The sequence below is a fragment of the Montipora capricornis genome, chromosome 9, assembly GCF_036669925.1.
Source record: "Montipora capricornis isolate CH-2021 chromosome 9, ASM3666992v2, whole genome shotgun sequence".
NCBI classification, from domain to species: domain Eukaryota; kingdom Metazoa; phylum Cnidaria; class Anthozoa; order Scleractinia; family Acroporidae; genus Montipora; species Montipora capricornis.
This window is the reverse complement of record NC_090891.1, coordinates 29,073,092-29,095,591: the sequence shown is the minus strand read 5'-3', so window position 1 is coordinate 29,095,591 and position 22,500 is coordinate 29,073,092. Positions and strand designations below refer to the sequence as shown.

Genomic DNA, 22,500 nt, shown 5'->3' with positions numbered 1-22,500 from the left:
TTAATGGCGCAATCCGATGAAAACAATCGAACACGTTTGTTTCTTCCAAATTGAAAGAGGAAATTTGTTTACTTTGTGCTAAAATGTATCAGAAACAAAGACGAAATAAAACAAAAGCTTCTTTCAATCTTGAGACAACGCTTGGAAAGGAGATCTCCAGTGATACTTTTTGGGCTAACACTTTGTGCTGTAATTGTGATGATAGAATAATACTAGTATGGAAGATCATTAAGGAGTAAGGGAAAGCTTTGAATCGTCAAGAAAGTCAATTGATTTCACTCATGAAAGATCACGTAGGCTTTATGTGTAGGAGACGTGCTAGACCGGGATTAAATGACATGCTAGATCGGGAATAGAAGTAGAAATACATCTTTGTAAAACTTACCATTTAGTGATGCAATAACGCTCTCTGTCTACGGAACATGTGTCGATAGTTGTTGAGAATCGTCTCGGTACTTCCAGACACCAATTTTTGTGTAAGATTTTAAATGTCCTTTAACTGTTGTTTTGAACAATCTTCGCCTACATCACGCTCTAATGATCTCTAATGCGACGACAATTGAGGCTAGAGACCAGATCTTTCATGAGTAAAATCAGTGGAACAATCACGAAGACGATAGCATTGGAATCCTCCCCAACTAAGCAATCAAAGGCTTACGGGACTAACTCAAAGGTCATACTTTTCTACGGTGGCCCATTAGGGCTTTTTCGTTGGAGCAGACACAAACAAATCTCTGCAAGACATATATGCTTGAATTGTTTTCCTCTGATAGTTGCGCAATAGTTGGAATATCCTGTAGCTTCATCCATCACTTGTGTTGAAAGTCAGGCTTCACTGCTTATGGCAAATTTTGATTGACAACTCTATCTCCTGGGGTCCACAAGGACTACTCTGATTGGTCTAGCTCAGTCAGTCAGTCAGTCGCCAATCAAGTATGAAAAGTCCTTCGTCCCGCGCGCCATCAACATGAGACGAAGGACTTTTCAAAAGTCTAGCTTTGAGTTTGCCCACAAAAATCCCAAAGTTAAAACCTTTTTTTAAAATTTTTTTTGCATCATTGGCTCAAGAAGATTTCAGTACCAGGGATCACGTTAACACAGAAATCGTGAAATTTAACGCAAAAATTCATCAAAGTCCCACAACTTGCCTTGATTTGTCAGTATAAATTATTCTGTTGTTTGGGTGACATGCAAAAAAAAAAAATAAAAAAAATAAATAATAAATAACGAAGTAAATTAATGTAGTGGTCTCCGTATTGGATTTAGCCATGCAAAGGAGACTGGTGAAGATGACTAAACATCCGGGAAACTTAATTGAGCTCCCGCCATTTGTTTGCTCATTGCTCAGTTTATCCCCATTGCAGGGAGGGGGGTACACCCCACTGCACCCCTGCCCTAGATCCGCCCCTGAATAGTTATGATATTTAGCTGGGGATTCTAAAAAATACTTATGTCACACTTTTTATTTTACAGCATGATTTAGACATGAATTCTTCGGGTCTGCCTTCAGTCATCAGATGTTCAGCAGAACGCATGTCAGAGAATGGAGTTTACCTATTGGGTGAGTTGATGTATAGGTGACATTTTTGTCAAGACAATAATTTTGTTTTCTTAATTGAGAAATGTTGTCATGTCATGGATTCCAATAATATTTTTTTAAATAAAATTATATCCATTTTAAAACTTTGTGTTGTCAAAACACACAAACTGACACCCATCGCAACAGATACAAGAACTAGGTGAATTTTTCATGGCAGAGGCCACTGAAGCCTCTTTCTTTGCTATAACTTGAATTATTGCTTGATTGATTTCAGAAAATGGAATTTCCCTTTTCTTGTGGATTGGGCTTCAAGTTGATCCCAACTGGCTGCATGAAGTGTTTGGTGTTCAAACTATTGGCCAAGTGGACATTGAAATGGTTAGATGTTACTACCATTAACTTTTGTTTCAGGGAAACCCCTTTTTTTTATGTAGCAGGCAGTTTGACGTGTATCGTCAGGAAGTTATTTCTCCACCAGGAACTGACCTGAATGTTTATTGAAACTGAATCCTCAGGTGTCAGTCCAACTTGCTGCTTGGCATTTCAGGATGGTGCCATCTAATACAAAAGTATTTATTCCCTGTTAAAGATTATGCAGAAAAGTAGATCTTTTGGCACACACTGTATAACAATGTTTAATAAGATTTGGGCGGTAACCATGCATGTCTTAGAGATAATTTGCATTTGTAGACGCAGTAAATGTCATGATTTTATTTTGTCCGGTTTCAGACTTCTCTGCCAGTCCTTGAAAATGCTCTTTCTGCCCGTCTTCATGAAATTATTCGGAAAATCCAGGAACAAAGACAGCACTATCTCAAGGTATGAAATCAGCCCCTAAGGGCTTTGGAAGCCTTACATTTTGTTAGAGTTTAATATAAAGTTGTTGGTGATCTGATAAGGTATGAAGGATATTCATAACTGCCTCTGTCACCATTTCTTTTCGGAGGCAGTGTGATAGCATTCAATATGACAATGATGAAGGTGAAGCAGCTGCCAGAAGCGCCTCGTGTATGCTTGTGTTCCCTAAAATTACTTGATCCTGCACTTTGTTACTTGTTCATGTCTAAACAAGTACCTTCTCAGTTTTCTATTGTCTTTCTTCACAGTTAACTGTAGTTCGACAGCGGGACAAACTTGAAGCATGGTTTAAGCACTTGCTTGTGGAGGACAAGGGAATCAATCCAGCTGCAAGCAGTTATGTAGACTTCCTCTGCCAAATGCACAAGGAGATCCGCAGCTTGATGAACTAACATGACAAGATTGTTCAAAGCCGGAATTTTACCACAGGAATAAAAATCTGGAGAAAATTCTTAACTTCACTCATTGTCTTTCACATTGACTTGAAACTTCATTTTTAGAGTGTGTTTTGAGTTAATTTTGACAATTAAAAAAAAGACCTTTTTTTTTCTCTGACCAATAAAATCTGACAAGCGACGTTTATGTCAGAATTTGAAAATTCACCCATGAAGTCAAGTTTAAAAGAAAGAAAAGCTACATCTGAATGTGGCAGCTCATATAGTTTATAGTTCATGGGGTAAAAAGTGGAAATTTTGAAGCAATACACAAATGGTGTAAACATCTATATAAAAAAAATGATGATGAACATCTAATGAATGACACAATGAGTTGTTCTGTACCTGCCAAGCGAATTTAGCCGTACTTCCCAAGTCTAATTTGCAACAGTGTTAGTCAAATTATTGTCCATTAATATTTTCTAACTTGACCGAATTAAAGCAAACTTTATGACTGATGTTGTTTGCAACATTCTTTAATTAAAGGTGTTGGAGAAATTAAGGTTCATTTTTGAGGCCAAAAATAAATGGGAGGCTGCTGTTTTCTTCATTTATTACACATAACATGAGGATTTTATTCCATAAAGCTCATTTGTAGAAATCTATACGCTTTATTTTCACGTGTGGAAAAGGCTTATACAGCCAATCAGAATGGCATACAGCTATTTCACTTGTGGAAGTATAACCAATCAACGATAGCGTAAAGGCGTTTCCATGCCAATCACTTGTGCATCTCGTGCAAATCGTACTTTGTTATTGAATTAAATTAAATTTGCATTTGGTTCTATTGTTAGTGAGTTGTTTCTAATTTGCGTTCAGAAAACTATTTTAATGAAAATTCTCGTCTTATGTGTAATAAACGACATAGAAAGTGCTTTGTACGGGGTTTTATTCACTCATTGTTTGTGTCAAAAACCTTCACTCGCTCGTTCCTCGCTCGTTCGGGTTTTTGACGCAAACAACTCATGAATAAAACCCAGTACGCCGCACTTTCTATGACGTAAAATGAGGTTAAACAACTAGGAGCGACTGCAGCCATTTGGTCAGTGGTTGTAGTATACTGGCGCATGCGTGGAATACCTCGTGCTTTGGGCTGTATCGCTTATTTATCAGTGTGGCGGGAAGTAGGAGCATTGTGTGTGGAGCGTTTAGCGGTTTTCTTTTTTTTTCGTCCCTCCCCACCCTCTGCTTTCCACTGTGTATCAGTGTGACGGGTGCCCATTCTTCTCGGGGGCGTGGGGGCTCATGGCTGGGTTGTCAGGTTTTGCCAGCCATCGGTGCAGTCTCCATCTTGGAGCTGGCCGCCAATAGTGGAAGCTCCAGGATGTTTCGGGCACCCAACCTCTAAAGAGCGACGATGTTGTTTACTATATATCCTCAAAAAACAATTCTTTCCTTGCTCTACAGCTGTAGCTTGAAGGCAAGAAATCGGCTGAAATCAAACCACTTTCATAGGCTGGACTACAGTGGGAGAAAGAGAGACTATTTATACACAATTAGAAATTTAATTAAGCTACAAAGCTTGTGGGATTTTGTACTTACATACAAGTAAATATTAATTACAGTAACTATAATTTTCAGTGGTGAATATAAGAATTTGGGGTTATATTCCCGACAACCCGGTGACTATAACATTTTGGAGGCGCGGCTGTTAAGGTCAGCGAGCACTTTTTGTGCCTTTTTATTGTGTTTTAGCATGTTGTTTTGCACTTTATGAGGCTAAATGTCATATAGGTAAAGTTAAAACCAAGCCAATGCAGCGGTTTCTCCTGGTGATATCGGGGGTGGAGTGGGGGGGGGGGGGGGGGATTCCAGGGAGGTTTGCAGGGGCATTGCCATGTGCTTTGGCTTGAGTCACCTTGTTGCTTTTCCCTCCCTCCCATGTTTTAGGGTAAGTATACATTCCACATACTGGTCTCAGTGAGGATGTGTTGACGGGTGCTGTGGGAGGTGGACTGTGGCTCGGTTGCCATGGTGACCTCCTTGCTGCCCTTACTGCACCAGTAAATTGGTGCAGAGTGTTAATTTGATATTCACCGCTGAAAATTATACTAAAACAGTTATTTGCCTCAGGCTCACCGAATATTGGGGAATATTTACCTCTACTACGTCTCTGTAAATATTCAACAATCATTCACTTCGCCTTTGGTGAATGATTGTTAAATAGTATCGTGACCCACAGTTAAAAATTCATAACCCGCCCCATTTAGTCTTTTTAAGCCATAGAAAAAAACCCTAAATGAAAAACTGAAATAAAATCTTAGAGTTGAATGGTCCAACTGGATTAAATAAACACCCACTCAGATTTTACAGTTCAAGTGAACTAAATTTTATATAAACACAATCCTCCCTTATAAAAAACAAAAAAAGCTATTCCCAACCCACTACTCAAAAAAAAAAAAATACAATTAAATGTCAATCAAGAACTACACTTAGTCAAAGTATTGATCTTACAACATTTGCAACAAACGAGCTTATGTGTACAAGTATCGTTAGGAGCGAAAACTCGACGTAACCTGGAAAAGTAGAATGATTTCAACCTTGATATTAGATTGAGACATTAAATCTGGAGGTAAGGCATTTCTTACAAAGAATGAATTTCTGAAGAGGGATATTTTAGCATTGACTTTAAGGAAAAGCCCAGAGGCACTACAGTGTGAGCACACAGTATAAATGGAGACATATCTATCAAGGCAGGTATTAATATACCATAATTTACATTTAAGATATTCTAGCCACTAGTTAAGAGGTATTAAATTCCTCTTGAAACTAAACAGTCTGTCCTTGTATGATAGTTTATTGTTCTTGCATATGAAGTGTGAAGCATGCCTTTCTCTACCTCTATCATTGGCAATGGTGTTTGCAGAGCCCAAACGTGGAAGCATGATTACTACCAGTTATAACTTTATTATATCTCTCAGCTGCTCCCTCTCCCAAAAATAGATTATTAGCAAGACTGTCTCTTATGCTTTTTATCTCTTCCCTTTCTCTTTGCAGAGCCCAAACATGGAAGCATGATGTCCACCAGTTATAACTTTATTATATCTCTCAGCTGCTCCCTCTCCCAAAAATAGATTATTAGCAAGACTGTCTCTTATGCTTTTTATCTCTTCCCTTTCTCTTCACGTTCTTGTTCAATGGTGCAAATCCTTGAGAGGATGATTGTCATAGGGGTGACATCTTCCTTGAAGAGCTCCATGGCATTAGCAAATTTGTTCTTGATATTTCTCTTGCGTGTTGCCGCATGCAAAAGTGTTACTAAAAGAAAAAGTGAAAAAAAAAACCTTTGATGTATGTCTTACAACACATTTGAGATGAGGTCTTTCAGTGATTAATACTTAATTAGTTATCTCATCAATATTACTCCTCTGATTTCTGTATGGTTAATTATTAACAAGGAATATTGCCAGCCTTCTTCTCTGAAAATTTTCCTGGTCAACAGGTTAATAAATGTAACCAAATTTTCTAAATGAAGTATCAGGACATATCACTCATCATGGGTTTTGGGTATTAAATGCAGGTTTGGTGCCATGGAAACCAAAGACTTTGGTTGCCAAAATAGACACAAACCCTTCTTGGAACAATGCTGCCTACAATTTCAAGGTTTGGTACAGGCAGGTGGTTTGCAGCCAGTCTCTGGAGACATAACAATGCTGCAATGTACAGTTGCTGGGTTTCTCATCAACCAACATGTGATGATGGATCTAAAAATCACCTAGAGTCTTTAAGATTAAGGCAGGACATTTACAAGGAAGGCTGCCCCTTGGTGTGCTAGGTTTAAGGTTTAACTGTGAAACAAGATTCGAAGTTAGAGTTTATTTGAGCACTGAAATTGCCTTCACTAGAAAAAAACAAACATTCCTGGGTAAAGGAGGTGTAGTAGCCCTTGTAAGGTTGTACAATGAAAATGACTTGCCACGGAACCAAAAGGATGAGACTAAACAACGAAAGTGTTGTATTGTGCCAAATCTTGGTTTGCATCCATGTGATGAAACGGCCATGTTGATGTACGAAACAACAGAAAATGGCCCCACAAGTTTTGCATAAATTATACTAAAGTCAAATACCCAAAAGACATTTTACTGCAGATGCAAACCATCAATAGACAGTCTAACATTTGACATAAGGACATTCCATGATTTAGACATGATGTTCAAGTGCTACTGTGACAGAAAAAAAAAAACAATTTTTATTTTTCTTTGGATTTCAAAACTGTGTTACTTGAACAGTAACTAAACGAAGTCTTAAGCCTTGATTTCAAAAAGAAACCTGTTTATTTTAACGGAAATTTTCCTGTATGATGGCCCACCATTGCTAACTTTGAAATCTTGAGAGAGCTGGATCAAGGAGAAAATGACATAAAAGACTTGATAGCTTAAGGATGCAATGCGTGTGTACGCTGCACGGAAGTTTCAGGCTTTCAGAATTCTAAACTTGTGTTTTGCAGATATAATTAGCTGCGTTTACACGCTGAAATTTTAAACTGGTGAGTCAATGACCTCACTTTTCCCTAGATCCTACCCTCTGAGGTCCAATCAGTCAGTTTTGAACATGAGTAATGGCGGACAGTGAAATCCAAAACTTACACTCAAGTAAACAGCCTTTGGAAAAAAATCAAAGCTTAAAACTTTGCCAGTCAAATGTTGAACAATCACACTTTCAAAATCTGAAGGAAAAAAAGAAGTGATTTTTTGATCAGAGTTTGTAGCACTTTAAATTTTTGTGATCTGCAACCTTGTGCTTTTTTCTCCAGTCAACCTTTCAGCTTTGAGTTACTGGTAGTTTTTTTAAATAAATCTTCCAGAAAACACAAGAAACAATGACAAAGACTTACAATACAATAGAGGTTTCAACAATACCAGTGAAAGAATAAACAGCTTACGAAAGCTGTTTGACTACCCCTTGGGGTCCTAGGTGTGATACATGTACCATTGAACATACCTGCCACAGGCACTGTGACTCCCGAAACAAATGCAAGAATGGATCCCAGTGCATAAACACAAAGCACAGCCAGGCCAAAAACAGCACCAGGGACCAAGAAAGGGTATTGTTGCTTCATCTGTGCAAGTTTCGGCTCATGACTTTGTGCAACACCAAACATGATTAAGGTTACAGCAAATGCAACAGAACCAATCAAAAGATCCTTTGGATGTATGACCCTGAAAGCAAATGGATAATTTGAGGAATTAAATTTTTAAACTGAATTATCAAATGCCAGCTTCTTTTGTGGAGAATTAAGGATTTCTGAAAACACTTTATATTAAATTTGCATTAAATTTTGTCTGATTAAAATTCATTTATATTTCAGGAGGGTGTTGAGCCTCAGGACAAATGTCAGCTGTAAATCTGGTACATTTTAAGTACCAAGAAAGTGTCTAAATATATATAACATATATAATTATATAATATATCAGTTTAACATGTTAAAAACTGAAGGGCTTTGGTTTGCTTTAGTCATTAGTCGAGTGTTAATAATAATTTATTGGAGTGCCCCGGGCACGAGAGAACCAAGCAGAAATCAGGGTTTTTTCGCCATTTGAAAAAAATTGCCGGACTGCCAGTCATTTAGTAATTTCAAAACCTTGTCTGACTGACAGTCACATAGGCACAGCATTTATGTCTTTATCGAAGAAGCATTGTGCATCTAAATTTCCAGATAGCCATTTTAGCCATTTAACAGGAAAAGGAGGCATTGTGTAGTTGAGTACTAGTGCACGGGCCTCACAATTACTTAGAATCTCCAGGTTCAAGTTCCGCTGTGGCCACGTAGGGTTTGTGGGGGGAGGGGGTTTAAGTGGGTTGTCCCTGGCCCAGGTAAACCAACAAGCCAACAGGACCACCTCCTGCCTGTTGAGATTCTGAAACATATGTTGTGTTTATTTGTATTGTTTGCTTCATTGGCCCTAACCCTCCCCCCCCCCCCCCCCCTTCTCTGAGATAAGCAGTCAGTTAAGTACAAACTGCTGCTTCAATCAGTTTTGTCTTCTCTTTGCAGAAAGGAAAGGAAAGGAAAGGAAAGGAACTTATTAATTTAAGTGTCTAGCAGTTCTAGCGCTGGAGCACTAATTGGGGACACTGAAAACTGAAATTAACAATGAAAGCAAATCAAGTCAAACATTGGTTTTTGCTGAGAGGGGAAGCCAGAGTACCCAGAGAAAACTTCTTGATGCAGAGTAGAGAACCAACAAACTCAATCCACATATGATGCCGAGCCTGAGAATCGAACCCAGGCCACATTGGTGGGAGGCGAGTGCTCTCACCACTGCGCCATCCCTGCACCCCGAAATCCTGTATTAAGCATATAACAATACACGTTATTTCAGTTACAGTAAAACCGGTTGTTCATTTGGGCGCCACTTTGCGATTTTGTGACGCAATGTTTGTGTTTTGATTGGCAGTTTGCTCCCAGGAAGTTAAAAATTCAAATTTCAACTTGCTGCCAAGTGCTTAGGTTCCCAGAGTCAGGTATTTGGACCTGTTCAAAACAACCTTGAACTTCATTTTTTAAAATATTACAAATTTACGGCATAATAACTCTACATTGGGTAGGATTCGCGAGGTTATGCAAAAAGCAATTTTAAATGACAAATTCACAATGTATCGCCACGATAATTGCTTGCAAACCTTGAAATATTGCAAGTTCTGTGAAGTCAATTGAAAACTGTTCGTGTTGTCTCAAATATGCCTTCATGGAGCACAAAACTCAAACGAATTGTGAAATATCAGTTCAACACCACGATTTTTTAGCATTAAGTGCAACTGGTTTTCCGTGAAAATATGAAAGTTATCAATTCCAAAACGACTACAGAGAAGGTGTACAAAGTAATTACAGTTTGAGGCATACCATTGGACTTCAAAAGAGGGCAGCAAGAGTAATCCTGAATGCACCTTTCAACTCAAGATCCGTAGACTTGTTTAATACACCTAATTGCATTCCTTTTTATAGGGAGTCGCACATAAATCAATGTGCACTCATTTTTACAAGAGACTTAAAGGAAACACTCCTAATTACCTGAATTAAATTTTAGTTGTTAATTCTAGCACGCATATGAGGAACACAAGATATTTAAATTTAAATTTACTTTGTCCTAGATAATTTTATAGTTATGCTATGGAGGGTGGTCGTTCTTTTACAGTTCGTTCTATTAGGGATTGGAACTCTCTACCAAGATCTCTGAGAGTTTTGGACAGTTACTCATGCTTTAAAAAAAGCCTTTTTAAGAAATTTTAAGTTACTCAGAAAAAGGACTTGAGTTTCTAACTTTTGACGATATTGTATGTATCTTTATTCTTTACCTTTATCATTTTTAATGTCTTTCTGCTTTTGTTTGGTAGAACTAGTGTAAGTATTTTTAATTTTTCGAGGGCCACTGGGTCATCAGTTGTTAATTAAAACTGTCATATGCTACCCTCGTGAAATAAAGTCCCTATTCTATTCTATTCTATTCTATATGTAAGTTGCAAAATTGCCAATTAAAAACTCAATGTTGCGTGACAACATTGTGAAGTGGCGGTGTCTGACATTTGCAGACAAATAGCTCTGATAAACAGTATTTAATTAAGTCTAAGAACCCATTTTAAAATGGTTAGCTTTCAATTATTGAAAGCGAACCGTTTTAAAATGGGTTCTTAGACTTAAATACTGTTTATCAGCGCTATTTGAAATGGGTGTTTAGACTTAAAATACTGTTTATCAGTGCTATTTGCCTGCAGTCTGCAGTCTGCAAATGTTGGACACCAGCGAAATGGCACGCAAACGAAAAACCGGTTTCACTGTAATTATTGATTTCAGATTTATACAGTGTCCCAAATTAGTGCTCTAGCGCCGGAATGACTAGACACTTTCATAAATAAAGTTCCTTTCCTTTCAAGCTGAATACCCCGCCACATCTATTGTATAGGAGGTTTTCACGTGACGTCATCGCAGCCATGTTGGTGGACGAAAACAAAAGATCTCTCGTTAGCTTCTTTTGTTAACCTTCGTCCACCAGAAGTCGTACATTTCCCTGTTGTTCTTGGTTAGAGGTTGGTTAAAAACGTCCTACTGTGACTCGTTCATCAAAGAACGCCGCTGAACTAACAAAGGGGACAGGGTATTCAGCAGTTCCCTCGATAAGGGAGCGGAAATTTGTCTGCATTCTGACTCTTTAGATTCAGTTCTTCGCTACCACCTTATTCAAACAGCAATGGTGTAACATTTCGGGGTACATGTACATGTATTCTTCAATCGTACTTACCCAACCAAAATGAAAGTAACGATGACAATCAGGAAGTAGTTAGTTTGATAGTAGATGAGGTTATTAATCATCCTGTTTTCCATTCTCTCCAAGTCATTCAATGTCGGAGCTGTAAACTGTGCATCCGTGAGGAAGTCTTGAAGAGACCGAAGAGGTGGAAACGCAACTGCCGCCATGTTGATTTGCGTGACACTATAATAATAATAATCATAATCATAATCATAATCATAATCATAATCATAATCATAATCATAATCATAATCATAATCATAATCATAATAATCATAATCATAATCATAATCATAATAATAACTTTATTTAAACTGAAAAAGACCGATCAGCAAAACCAAAAGACTTGCTGGTATAAACCGGTGATCAGAGTAACACTAAAGTAATACTTTTCCAAATGGTCTGGATAGCACAAGTGTTACTAATATTGAAAAAAATACAACCACACTTTTGAATTTTCGGAACATGTTTCGATGTTTCAAACATCATCTTCAGCCATAGTGAGTGTAACATTAAAATTTTTACAAGATAATTCGTATATATATAACTATCAATACAATGATTCTTTGTAGATTAAATGTTCGTTACAAGTACGTAAAATTCAAACGAACCAACAATATTATAGAGAACACAACTGACATAACGGTAAAAGTTTATAAATATACGAATTATCTTGTAAAAATTTTAATGTTACACTCACTATGGCTGAAGATGATGTTTGAAACATCGAAACATGTTCCGAAAATTCAAAAGTGTGGTTGTATTTTTTAAAATATAAAGTAATACTAAAGTAACAACACTAAAAGTATCGAGTAACACTGAAGAGGTATAAACCGACACAACCCGTTTACCGATTTTACCTGGCCTCAAATTAGCTCCTCCAGTGATCTTGTTTGTACAACCATTTCTGACGTCATGTCTAATATGCAAAACTGCTGTCAGCTATTTCTGTTATTAGGATTTTGCTTTGGGATCGATATAAAAGTGTGAGATGTCGTCCAATCAAAATCGAGTAACTTGCGAAACGAGAAAGATCTCGTACCCAGAGTCCTCGGGCTTCTTGGCCAGCCAAGAAGCCCGAGGACTCTGGGTACGAGATTGCATTGAGGACGGAAACAGGACGGAAATAGCTTTCTATCCAGCCATTAGATTAGAGACTTGTTTCCTTATTCTCGAATTCAGAAATACCGTTGGACGATGGGCGCCTGGGAACTGATATTCCCTAAACCGGGAGGCGGGAACGAAATTGGATGACACCATGCAAGGCAACTTTAGCCTCACCTCCTGCCCGAAATAACGGTAGGCTATTTCAACATGTGCGGGATAATTCCCGCATTGATTGGATTTCATTCGGGAATCGGGAACCATCACATATATCCCGGGACAGCGGGAAAAAAGCGCGGGAACCTGTCACACGTCTGAGCAAATAAAAGAGAATAAAGCAATGTCGTTTATTATTTTGTCTCGTTCAGAACAACGCACCATGCTTATCTGCGTTGGTGGTTTTAACGGGATTCGAACTCATGACCTTTGCGATGCCGGTGCAATCCTTTCTCTATCAACAGAGATACGAAGCCATTCAGTTGGGAGTAGGTCAATTTGTTGTGAAGGACCAAGAGAAAATGAGGGGACAGAGATGGAGGCTCCCGGTCCAGCCCTTGGGATATGTCATGTCCACGAAAGTTATTTTTACTCGAGCGGAAGTCTTCCGAGACGTCCGCATGCAGGCCAACCTCGGTCCGATGTTTGAAAGAAAATATATATTCATCAGCCTTCAACGTGCGCCATCATTTTCTCTTTTCACTAAGAACCTGAGAGCGAGGCAAGACTGCATGCGGACGTCTCAGAAGACAGACTTCCGCTAGAACAAAGACTTCCGCTCTTCTAAAAATAACTTTCGTGGACTTAACATATCCCGGCCAACGCCTTGTGCCTCCCTTTCCGTCCCCTTATTTTCTCTTGGAAGGACTCGATGAATGCACCTGCCTGAGTTTTTCAGAAGTCTATACGAGACAATTGCTTTAATTGTCCGATCTAAATCACTTTACTCTTTTATCCATAACCTGCACGAGCATGAAGTGGAAAAGGTGTGCAGTTGCACGTTGTTTTTTTTCTTTGCTGCGCAAAAGAGGCATGACGTAGAGTTGAGGAAAATGCTCAACTCGTCACTGTGTTGGAGGCGTCATGCAGTGACCTCTTTTGAAATCTTACAGTAGGGTACTGAAACTAGACGTTATTTTGCTTGTATTCATTTTGTTTTCCCAACTCAGATTATGTCGATACTCAGGAGATTTGATCCTTTGTTTTCTTCATTAAAACGTTTGTTTAAAGGAATGCATGCACTCTTTAATAAACAAGACAAAGGATCAAATCTGAGTATCATCACATGATCTATATTGGTAAAACAATGTACAAGCGAATATTAAAGGCCTATTGGTATCAGCTGCCATGACATCGGTAGTTAAAGGACACTGTTATTCAATCACTACTTTTGTTAATTATTTTGTAAGGGAGTTAATAATGTTCCGAAACATAGCGATGTGTCATCCCTTCTATTTATGTATTATTTTTTTAAAAATAGCTGTTAATATTTGTTGTCCTTGGAAACTCTGTTCTACAATCATGTTCCGAACAAAACGCAACAAATATCTTAGTTTGCTGATGATAGCCCTGTTAGCCGGCCAGTGACTCCATGTCATTGATAGCAAGTATTAAAAACTACGGTACGGGAATGAACTTGCGAAGTTTGGAATGCACGGACTCCAAGAAAGATGGGCAACATGCTCATATTTGTTGTGACTAAAGAATAGATTCTAACAAACACTATTACCCTAGTAACTCAAAAACTACAAGCAAATGGTTGAAGATTGGTTAAGGTAGACACAACAACGATTTCGTTGTGTGAAACAAAACGTTTTCCTTCTATCTGATCTTTTACCGTGACGATAACCATATTTCGAGAACAACTCGTGGTCGAAAAGAGGACGGTGACGACTCTAAAAAGTAGGCGCGCATTGCGTACGTGTGGCAGTGCAGTAACTTGATACAGCGCTTTATTCCATAACTGTCAACTGAGCTGCGTTTTGTTTTCCAGAGATTCAAGTTGTCTTTGCGTAATATGTAAAAGTACACAATAATGTTTTGGTATCGTAAATCATTGTAGTCCTTTGGTAGATGTCTTAGGTAAATAGCCCGCGAGAAAACATGTAGTTACTCTTAGAACACTAAACCCACAAAGATTGAAGGAAATCGAAGGGAGTCGAGAAATATTAGCTATCAAGACCACAAGTTTAAACGTGCACTTTGCGCGTCTGACAGCTTTCCACGACTTAAGTTCACTAAAGTTCACTAATGTTCTCCCTGTCCGGCGGGGTCAGTATCTGGATGGAAGACCTCAAAATATACGACTTGGCGTCAGAAACATAGGACGGAAAATTCTATTTTAACGCTAAAAAATGTGACCTGAGCAAGGTACAGAATTTGCTAGCCTGCTTTATGCAAAACAAATATTGATACACAGTTTTTAGGAAGAGCAGAAGGAAGTTTTTAGGAAGTGTCGGCCGAGAATAAAAAAGTCGCCATCAGCAACAATATTTGCGACATGAAAACAACATAAATTTCCTGCCGCGAATATAAAAGCTTACCATCATCGAAAAACATTTTTGCTACGTTCAATTTTTCTATTGTACTTTTTTTTGGCTGCTCAAGTAAATTGAAAGTGACTCGTCGATTTGTGTGTTACCACCAACTCAAGAAACAAAGGATACATCTAAAAAAATGGCAGCAAGACACCGGGTTTTTGTTTTTTCTTTTAAGTGTTATAAAGTTCGACAATAAACGTGCGAATTCAACACAAAGATCACGATAGCAGGTGTAACTCTCGAAGTTGACCATTGTTTCTGCAAAGTCAAAAATCCACTCTCCCAGACGAGATTATTTATCACCAGGTAATTCCATCGTTTTTTAAATAGAAGCTGCTTTGTTATTAATCAGCGTCCACAAATTCTTGCCGGTTTTGGAGCTCATTTGTTGAAATTCAACCACGCTTCCAAGACCTGTTTATTTTCATGATTTATGCACGCGCTGCGGGCCTATTTTCCACCACGGACTTTATTAAACTCACTCTTACAAACAGGTGACATAAAGTGCACTACCACAAAAATACAACGAGCTTGAGGATCATCTGCTGTAAGTGAGATTCAAAGCTCGTACTTGAATCGGAAGGTCTATAATTTCAATTGCAAACTTTTTCTATTCAGACCACAGCAAAGCACAACTGATAACAATGAACGAAACAATTAGTGGATTTCTTAGAGGGAATGACCTTAAGCCCCGGCCACACGTTCAAACACTGTTATAAAATATTTGTTGGATCAACAATGTTAGAACATGTAGCATGCATAGCTTGTTCAACATTTTTGTGGGGAGAATGTTACGATTTCGATCACACATTTTCTCCAATATACAACAGATGTTGAAGCGTGTAGCCGCCCAATGTTGTATTACAAAGACTAAAGTGACGCGTTTCCAACTATTTTACTAGTATGACGGTATACACATTGTTAGAAGGGTTCTTATAACAATGTTGGGACGTGTTTTTTCTAACAAAGTTTCATCGCGTAGCCGGGTCTTTTGAGACAAGTTTTTTTTGGGTGGGGGGTGTCCTTTCTCTTCCTTGTTTAGCTGCAACTATGGGCGCTTACCATTTGGCAGAACAGACCGGGCATTTGGAAGGACTTACTTGACAGCACATTCAAATTAACACACTTGGAGGATGATATTTCTCCAGAAGAATGCGACGGATGATCATGCAAGTGTTCCTTCAAATTGTTGCATTTTCTTCGCAAACTGATGGGTCTGGTCGGCCAGTTCTGACAAAAGAATCGCGCCCTATGTCGATTTGCTTCAAAAGTCCTGAGTACCTAAACAACACTTTTTCTCGGGATCGTCTCCGATCCTTTCCCAAGCCCTCAGAAATATCTCAACACTGGGTTTAAACGCGCCACAACACTCCCATGTTCTAGCTAACAAAATTCTTAGGTGATCGACTTAAATTTTTAATAGAAATCATTGTTCATTTTAAAATCTACATGCACAGGAAATTCTGCAGTTTCTGTTAAGTCCCTCAGTTTTTCCTGTTTAAAGAATCAAATTCAAATAATTTCACGAGCTTTCCATGAAAATTCATGATACAGTCTTTCTTCAAGAAAATTTCAAGTTCTTATGCGAGGCCAGAAAAACGGAATTGAGGAGGGTGGTTTCTTTTCTTATTTTGTTGCAACAGTGACAGGTTTCGGGGTAAAAACATAACACTGAAATAGAGATGAAGAGGGTATATTTCATGGTGGTAAGCCACGCCAATCACAGTTATGTTTGATAATATGTAGTTTCTAATAAACTCAATTTCATGTATGACATTTAGACTTCTTGGTCTTGTAATTGGGCCAATGTCCCCCTCACATTTCATTTGTAGAGGCAGGGACAAATAATGAATTTAACGGGTATTAGCTTGGCAGAAGCAACCACCAGCACGGTAACCTTTGCTTCATTGAAAAAGTCCATATATTTTGAGGATTTTTTTCCCAAAACACGCCCCTTTTATCTTCCTTATTTGTACAAACCTAAGCTACTGGTCATTGTAAAATGGGACCCGGCAATTATTTGTTGTAATCAAGACTGACGATTCAGGACCTACATGAAATGTATGAGAGAGAAATTTTTAAAAGGTGTTAATTCACTTAAGTCCAGAAATGCACCCGCAATTTAAATTCGATCAAAAACACGAAATGTCCCTTTAGATCCAAGTATATTTGCTACCTATTTCTAGCAATAAGGTAAGGGTTAGCTTTTTTTTTTTGCTAAGGATAAATGCAGCTATTTGTCTTAAGTAGAGGGCCGGAGTTGCTAGTATTCCCAGATGTGAGTGTTGATGAAGATGGCCGGGGAGGAGAGCATGGGGACACTTCGTTACCGTTGCCTAGCCTTTGCACATCCGCCTCCTCCCCTGGAAAAAAAACAGGTGACAACATAAAATGGGACCATTTTCAAGTTTTAGCAAATGGTAGCTCTGTTTTGCACCGTAAAATTAAGGAAACTTTATTAACACGTGACCTTAAACCAGCGTTAAACGAAAACGTTGGCAGTGAAAAACTGTGGCTTTATTAAACGGTCAGTTTTCACTGCTATCTATTTATCTTACTATTTTTATCTTATTCTCTTTAGTTACCAGTCTTCTTAATTTTATATATATCATATTTGAAATTGTTCAACCGTCACTTCTGAAGATGTATGTTGTAGCATACGAAACGTCAAGTCCAAAGTAAAATGCATTTTATCATTATGTCAACTGATTATGTTTGTAGCCACTGTTTGTTTTATGTTTTTGATTAAGTTGAAATGGCCAAAGTACAAGAATATTTAGGGTAAAACTTTCACAAGATTGCTACTCCGAGTGGGGGCAGGTCCCAGCGGGTGTCCCCCAGGGGACCAAGCTGGGTCCCTGGTTGTTTACAATTATGATAAATGACCTCCAAGTTGACTGCGTCGACCTTTGGAAATACGTAGACGACACGACAATCACTGTCTTGGTAAGCATCACCGATAGGAAACCCGAGTATCTCGATATGCGCAGAACGTATGCGCAATAACAATAGTAGGCACCGTCCTTAACCGGTGTGTCAACCGGTGTGGCTCTGGCTAGTCGCCATAATTACCTCAGAATGGGTTTTCCCAGGGTGGTTCCCAAGCTCTCTCCTTTTTTTCGCTCGTGAAACTCTCGACAAACTCCCGTCAACTCTCGCTCTCGTTTGGCCAACTGTCATCGACTCTCAAGAGTTTCAGTTCTCGTCAACTCTCACCAACTCTCACTTTGTTTGGCCAGGGCTTAAGAAACCGAAGAAGATCTGTGCTGGGCCCCGATGTCCGAGGGAAATCTTCCCGCACATGTTCAAGTAGGTTAGGGTAGGGTCTGTAAGTCGTTGGCATATGAAGCTAGTCACGTCATATACTTGGAGAACAAGACCACAGGCGGCCCAGAGTCGGAAGGTAAACAATTATAAGGATTTGTATGGGAATCTTGATAACAGACTGAAAAAGAAAATATCTTTTTCAGTCTGTTATCAAGATTCCCATACAAATCCTTATAATTGTTTACCTTCCGACTCTGGGCTGCCTGTGGCAAGACTGGCTGTTACGGCTGAGACTAGAATATTTTTCCAATATTCCGTCAGGCCCAGACTGACTTCTTCAACTTACTCCCTGAAGAAGTCAGGCCGTGCCTGACGAAATACGAAAAATATACTACCCCCTCGTTTTCCCCCTCGTGTTATCGTACTTTGTACTGTTGGGCCATTCTTGGAGGTTCGTTTTTCAATCCGGCGAATAACGTAGTTCCTGTATTGTTACCCAATCAGCTCCCTGAAAATGACGTCACAGGTCCGATGACCGGGTGAAGACCGGCAATGGCGAGAGTTCCAGCTGGTGTGAAGTCATTCTAATAATTGTGACTTTCTGGACACATAATAATGTGGAGAGCTTTAAGAAAAGGTGGGTGTTGTTGATATTTATCTGTCAATTTGTAGAAGATGAGTTTATTTAACTAGGGCACCGTGAAACGCGAGAGAGATTGGATTCTGGAGACAATAATGTTTAAAACTTAGAGTAAATTTTATGTTTTTGTCGCAGCACTAAAAAGTACATCGAACTCCTCACGTTGCCTTGGGCAGATTCCATCATCGGCCGAGAAGGGAGACGAGACAAAAACAACTCTAGACGAACAGAAAGACTGCAGCTCTACACAGCGCGTTGGAGATCACAGGAAACTTGTGCTAAACACCTACATAGATGGCGATAACTTTCACGTGGGCTTTAACATCCAACGCTTGATATTGGGACTGTTAACGAAGAATGAAAAATCCCGAGCACTCAGATTTTCAACCCGGTTTGCTCGAGGGAAGGATGAAGATACTTCGAATCCATTTTCTGATGAAGTTCGATCGGTAAGTTCAGAGAAATTAAAAGTTTATATCTGTGGTATTTCCCTATTTAACGCCACATTCCAGAATCGTTCTTTGTACATGTTTTGAACCAATTGTTCGTAAGCGTTCTTAAATGGTGACAAATAAAAAGAAAATGTTTCAAATTAATGCCTCGGTAATCTGGTGTGCTATTCACAACTGAAAGCATCCCTCGAAGTTTGCATTCATTAAATGCTTCAAAATAACGATTGCATCATCAATATAAACAATAATAATGCGTGACTGATGCTCTAGGTGCATGGTTTGCGCCCGGCTGACGCACAAAAAGACATCATCAAAGACTGTGATAAAAGAGACAATAATAATAATATATTTTGATACCGCTTAGCCATCAAATTAAAATACAACATCAATCAAGTAGTTTCTGTCAACTTTGTGGTTTTCCAATACCACTTAATTCTTTCGCATGTTGGTCACACGTTGGGATTAGAAACAATATGTATGGGTTATTGACCAAGCGTGAGGTCAAGATGACTGGATATTGGCCAAGTTCTTTTTTTGCGTGTTTATGGACCGAGACGAAGTCGAGGTCCATAAACACGCAAAAAAAGAACGAGGCCAATATCCAGTCATCTTGACCGAACAATCTTGGTCAATAAAGGATTTATTATATGACTTAAAACACCAAAAAATGATCTTTGATCTTGTGGGACCAAGCGAGAAATCCCGAGCGGGCAGTATCGCTCCATCTTGCCCGCTCGGGTAGCCAATCAGAGCGCGCGATTTGGTTCATCTTGCCCGCTCACGGAGCTAGTCATATAATAAAAAAAGGTTATTGACCAAGCGTGAGGTCAAGATGGCTGGATATTGGCTAAGTTCTTTTTTTGCGTGTTTAAGGACCAAGACAAAGCTTTTTGCAAAATTGATTAATTCACTGCCAGCATACCAGAACTCAATTAACAGGAAAAAAATTGGTACTGGATTGAATGTCTTTTGATTACCAAAAATACCTCTGAAGTCATTAGCAGTTCTAATGAGAGATAATGTACATTTATGGTTAAAAGGGCTGATAAAACAACAAACGTAAAAAAGTTGCAAAGAAAGTTAATCATTGCAGCATACACTGTATTTTCAAAATCGTGGAAGTTTCAACTGAAATTATGTCATGTAATTATCTTATATAATTAATCAAATGATATGAAATTTCATCTTTTCTCTTGTAAGTTCTATTATGTTCTCTTTCCGGACTATGTTGATTGCACTCCATAGGTTTGATTTTATTTCATTTTTGATCAAAGCTTCTTTTGTTGCATTGATTTGATGGCCAAAGCTGGCATAAGTCAGTTCACCACTGAAATTGCTCTTTTCATCACTGAGAAATCCTGATGCTTTATCATTTCTATTATTGATTTTTTCCCATTATTACAAGTAATTGTCCAAACTAGTTCTCTTATTTGCTGGGAAAGGAAGCCCTGACAGGAATTGTAACTGAATAGCCAGCATTGCATTAAATTAGTTGCATTTTTTGTTTTTGTTTTTAACAGTGGTGCAACGGAGTTCTTACATTGTCCAGTCTCCTTGCTTGTCGCAAGTTTCTCACAGATGAAAAGTCTCCACTTCATGTGAATGTGTACAAAATTCCATCTCAAGTACTCTCAAGATTATTAGCTAACAAACCATACATTACTTTGGGTGTAATCCCTATAACAGAGAGATCTCAAACTCATATAGGAAATGCCAAGCCGACTGATGCCCTTGATGAAGCTATAGCATCATTCCAATCAAACTTTAGCGAGTGTACAGCTGCTGCCCAGAACAAGCTAGGAATCAAGTTTGCGTCTATGAAACAACATGAAAAGGCTTATCTTCTTTTTGCCCAAGCTAGTGAAAGAGGCCATCCTCTGGCACAGTTTAACCTTGGTCTTTGCTTTGAGCTTGGAAAAGGTGTTGACAAAGATCTTGTTAAGGCAGCAGAGTGCTATAAAAATGCAGTTGCCCAGGGACAAACTGGTGCCATGTATAATCTAGCTTTGTTTTATATGGAAGGGCTTGGTGGCCTGCCTAAAGATTCTCAGCATTCCCTGAAACTTCTTGAAGAAGCCGCTGAAAATGGCTTGTGCAAAGCTCAATTATACCTAGGGTTGTATTATGCGGATGAGTCCTCAAACCACTGCAATTACTCAAAGGCAATACCCTACCTTGAAATGGCTGCTGGTAAAAGAGATCCATCAGCTGAATTCCATCTGGGAGTTTGCTATGAACGTGGTTTTGGCACTGAGAGGAACATGTCCAAAGCAGCTAATTTGTACAAGTCTGCAGCATTGCATGGTCACACTGGAGCACAGTACAACATGGGTGTCTTCTATGAAAATGGTCTTGGTGGGTTCAGTGTCAACAAGACGGAGGCAACTCGCTATTACCGCATGGCAGCTGAAGCGGGAGATGAAGATGCAAGGCACAATCTGTTGCTGCTGAGAAAACAAATGGAAGCAGAGAAGCGCATTAGACATCCCACTGAGCCACAAAACTTGGTGTTTTCTTTATTTAAGCAAATAAACCAGCCATCAGGAAGTCTTCCACGCTGCTCTTCAAGTCCTGGAATTTTAGATGCTGTAGCGAGAGAAAATAAACAGCAAAGTGCTCTTGCAACTTCTGCAAGCAAACCACCAAATCCATTGCTGGCATTTTGAGCTTTATTTAAACCAAAATGTAAATATGATGGTCAGTGACATGATTGTGTACTTCCTCTTCTTTGTGACTAATCTTAAGTAGTTTATTGCAGATTGTAGATAGAAATAGTTAGAAATTCCTTTCCAAATGAAAGAATTTCATAACAGTAGTTTTATTACTTGGTCCTAGATTGACCAAGTATAAATTACGTTTGTATGCTCTTGTATAAAGTTGTAACTTCATCTTCAATGTGAACAATTTTCAATAGAAAACACTACATTAAGATAACTGTAAACCTTTCATAAACCTTTAATTGAGGTAGTTATTAGAAAGTTAGAAGTAAACCCCTCAAGGTCTTCTATGGAACTTTAATTTATCTAGTAAATAATGTATGAACGTTTTGATAGATGTAAAATATTCTTTTTTTCATTAAAAATGACTAACAAGAGTAATTTCTTTTTGTCCTTCATGTTGCCTTTATATTTATAGTGTGGATTGTTTACTGTGTTTAAATTCTCAAACAACCCATAGTTTTTGTGCCTGCAGTTTGTATGATGCAAAACTATTGGTAGGCTAAATTTACAATTAACGTTCAGATAAAAGAAATACCGGTTTATCCCATACATTTTGCTTCATTAACACATGCAGTTAATTTTAGGGGACTCTGTTCTCTTCCTAAAGGTACTGTTGGGGAGGCTCCCATCCAAGAAGCTAAACTTGGTGGATGCATCACATCAGACTAGAAATGGGTTTATCACCTGACATGATATGGTAAA

At 38.6% G+C, this 22,500-nt stretch overlaps 3 protein-coding genes across 4 annotated transcripts in view; 2 read left to right on the top strand and 1 right to left on the bottom strand.

Moving 5' to 3' along the window:
• LOC138015602 (protein transport protein Sec24C-like) overlaps positions 1 to 3,290 on the top strand; it is a 27,070-nt gene extending 23,780 nt beyond the window's left edge. For both annotated transcript variants that reach the window (XM_068862685.1, XM_068862684.1), the window contains exons 23-26: positions 1,474 to 1,561; positions 1,815 to 1,918; positions 2,270 to 2,359; positions 2,647 to 3,290. In XM_068862685.1, the coding sequence (XP_068718786.1) occupies positions 1,474 to 1,561; positions 1,815 to 1,918; positions 2,270 to 2,359; positions 2,647 to 2,790 (426 nt within the window). In that variant the 3' untranslated portion in view covers positions 2,791 to 3,290. The remainder of the gene's footprint in view (positions 1 to 1,473; positions 1,562 to 1,814; positions 1,919 to 2,269; positions 2,360 to 2,646) is intronic.
• Positions 3,291 to 4,317: 1,027 nt separating this feature from the next.
• On the bottom strand, positions 4,318 to 12,075 carry LOC138015603 (PRA1 family protein 3-like). Its single transcript, XM_068862686.1, has 4 exons — positions 11,939 to 12,075; positions 11,070 to 11,261; positions 7,774 to 7,991; positions 4,318 to 6,090 (listed from the first exon to the last, which is right to left on the bottom strand). The coding sequence occupies exons 2-4, from the start codon at positions 11,243 to 11,245 to the stop codon at positions 5,936 to 5,938; spliced, it is 549 nt and encodes a 182-aa protein (XP_068718787.1). The 5' UTR covers positions 11,246 to 11,261; positions 11,939 to 12,075; the 3' UTR covers positions 4,318 to 5,935.
• A 6,426-nt stretch (positions 12,076 to 18,501) lies between these two features.
• LOC138015601 (uncharacterized) lies at positions 18,502 to 22,176 on the top strand. Its single transcript, XM_068862683.1, has 3 exons — positions 18,502 to 18,623; positions 18,762 to 19,075; positions 20,599 to 22,176. The coding sequence occupies exons 1-3, from the start codon at positions 18,602 to 18,604 to the stop codon at positions 21,742 to 21,744; spliced, it is 1,482 nt and encodes a 493-aa protein (XP_068718784.1). The 5' UTR covers positions 18,502 to 18,601; the 3' UTR covers positions 21,745 to 22,176.
• The last annotated feature ends 324 nt before the right edge of the window (positions 22,177 to 22,500 follow it).

Coding starts and splice junctions, on each gene's coding strand:
- LOC138015603 (XM_068862686.1), bottom strand. CDS start 11,245: ATGGCGGCAGTTGCGTTTCCACCTCTTCGGTCTCTTCAAGACTTCCTC. Junction 7,992..11,069: donor GTTACTTTCATTTTGGTTGG/GTAAGTACGATT, acceptor ATTTGCTTTCAG/GGTCATACATCCAAAGGATC. Junction 6,091..7,773: donor AGTCACAGTGCCTGTGGCAG/GTATGTTCAATG, acceptor TTTTTCTTTTAG/TAACACTTTTGCATGCGGCA.
- LOC138015601 (XM_068862683.1), top strand. CDS start 18,602: ATGTGGAGAGCTTTAAGAAAAG. Junction 18,624..18,761: donor GTGGAGAGCTTTAAGAAAAG/GTGGGTGTTGTT, acceptor TTTTTGTCGCAG/CACTAAAAAGTACATCGAAC. Junction 19,076..20,598: donor TTTCTGATGAAGTTCGATCG/GTAAGTTCAGAG, acceptor TGTTTTTAACAG/TGGTGCAACGGAGTTCTTAC.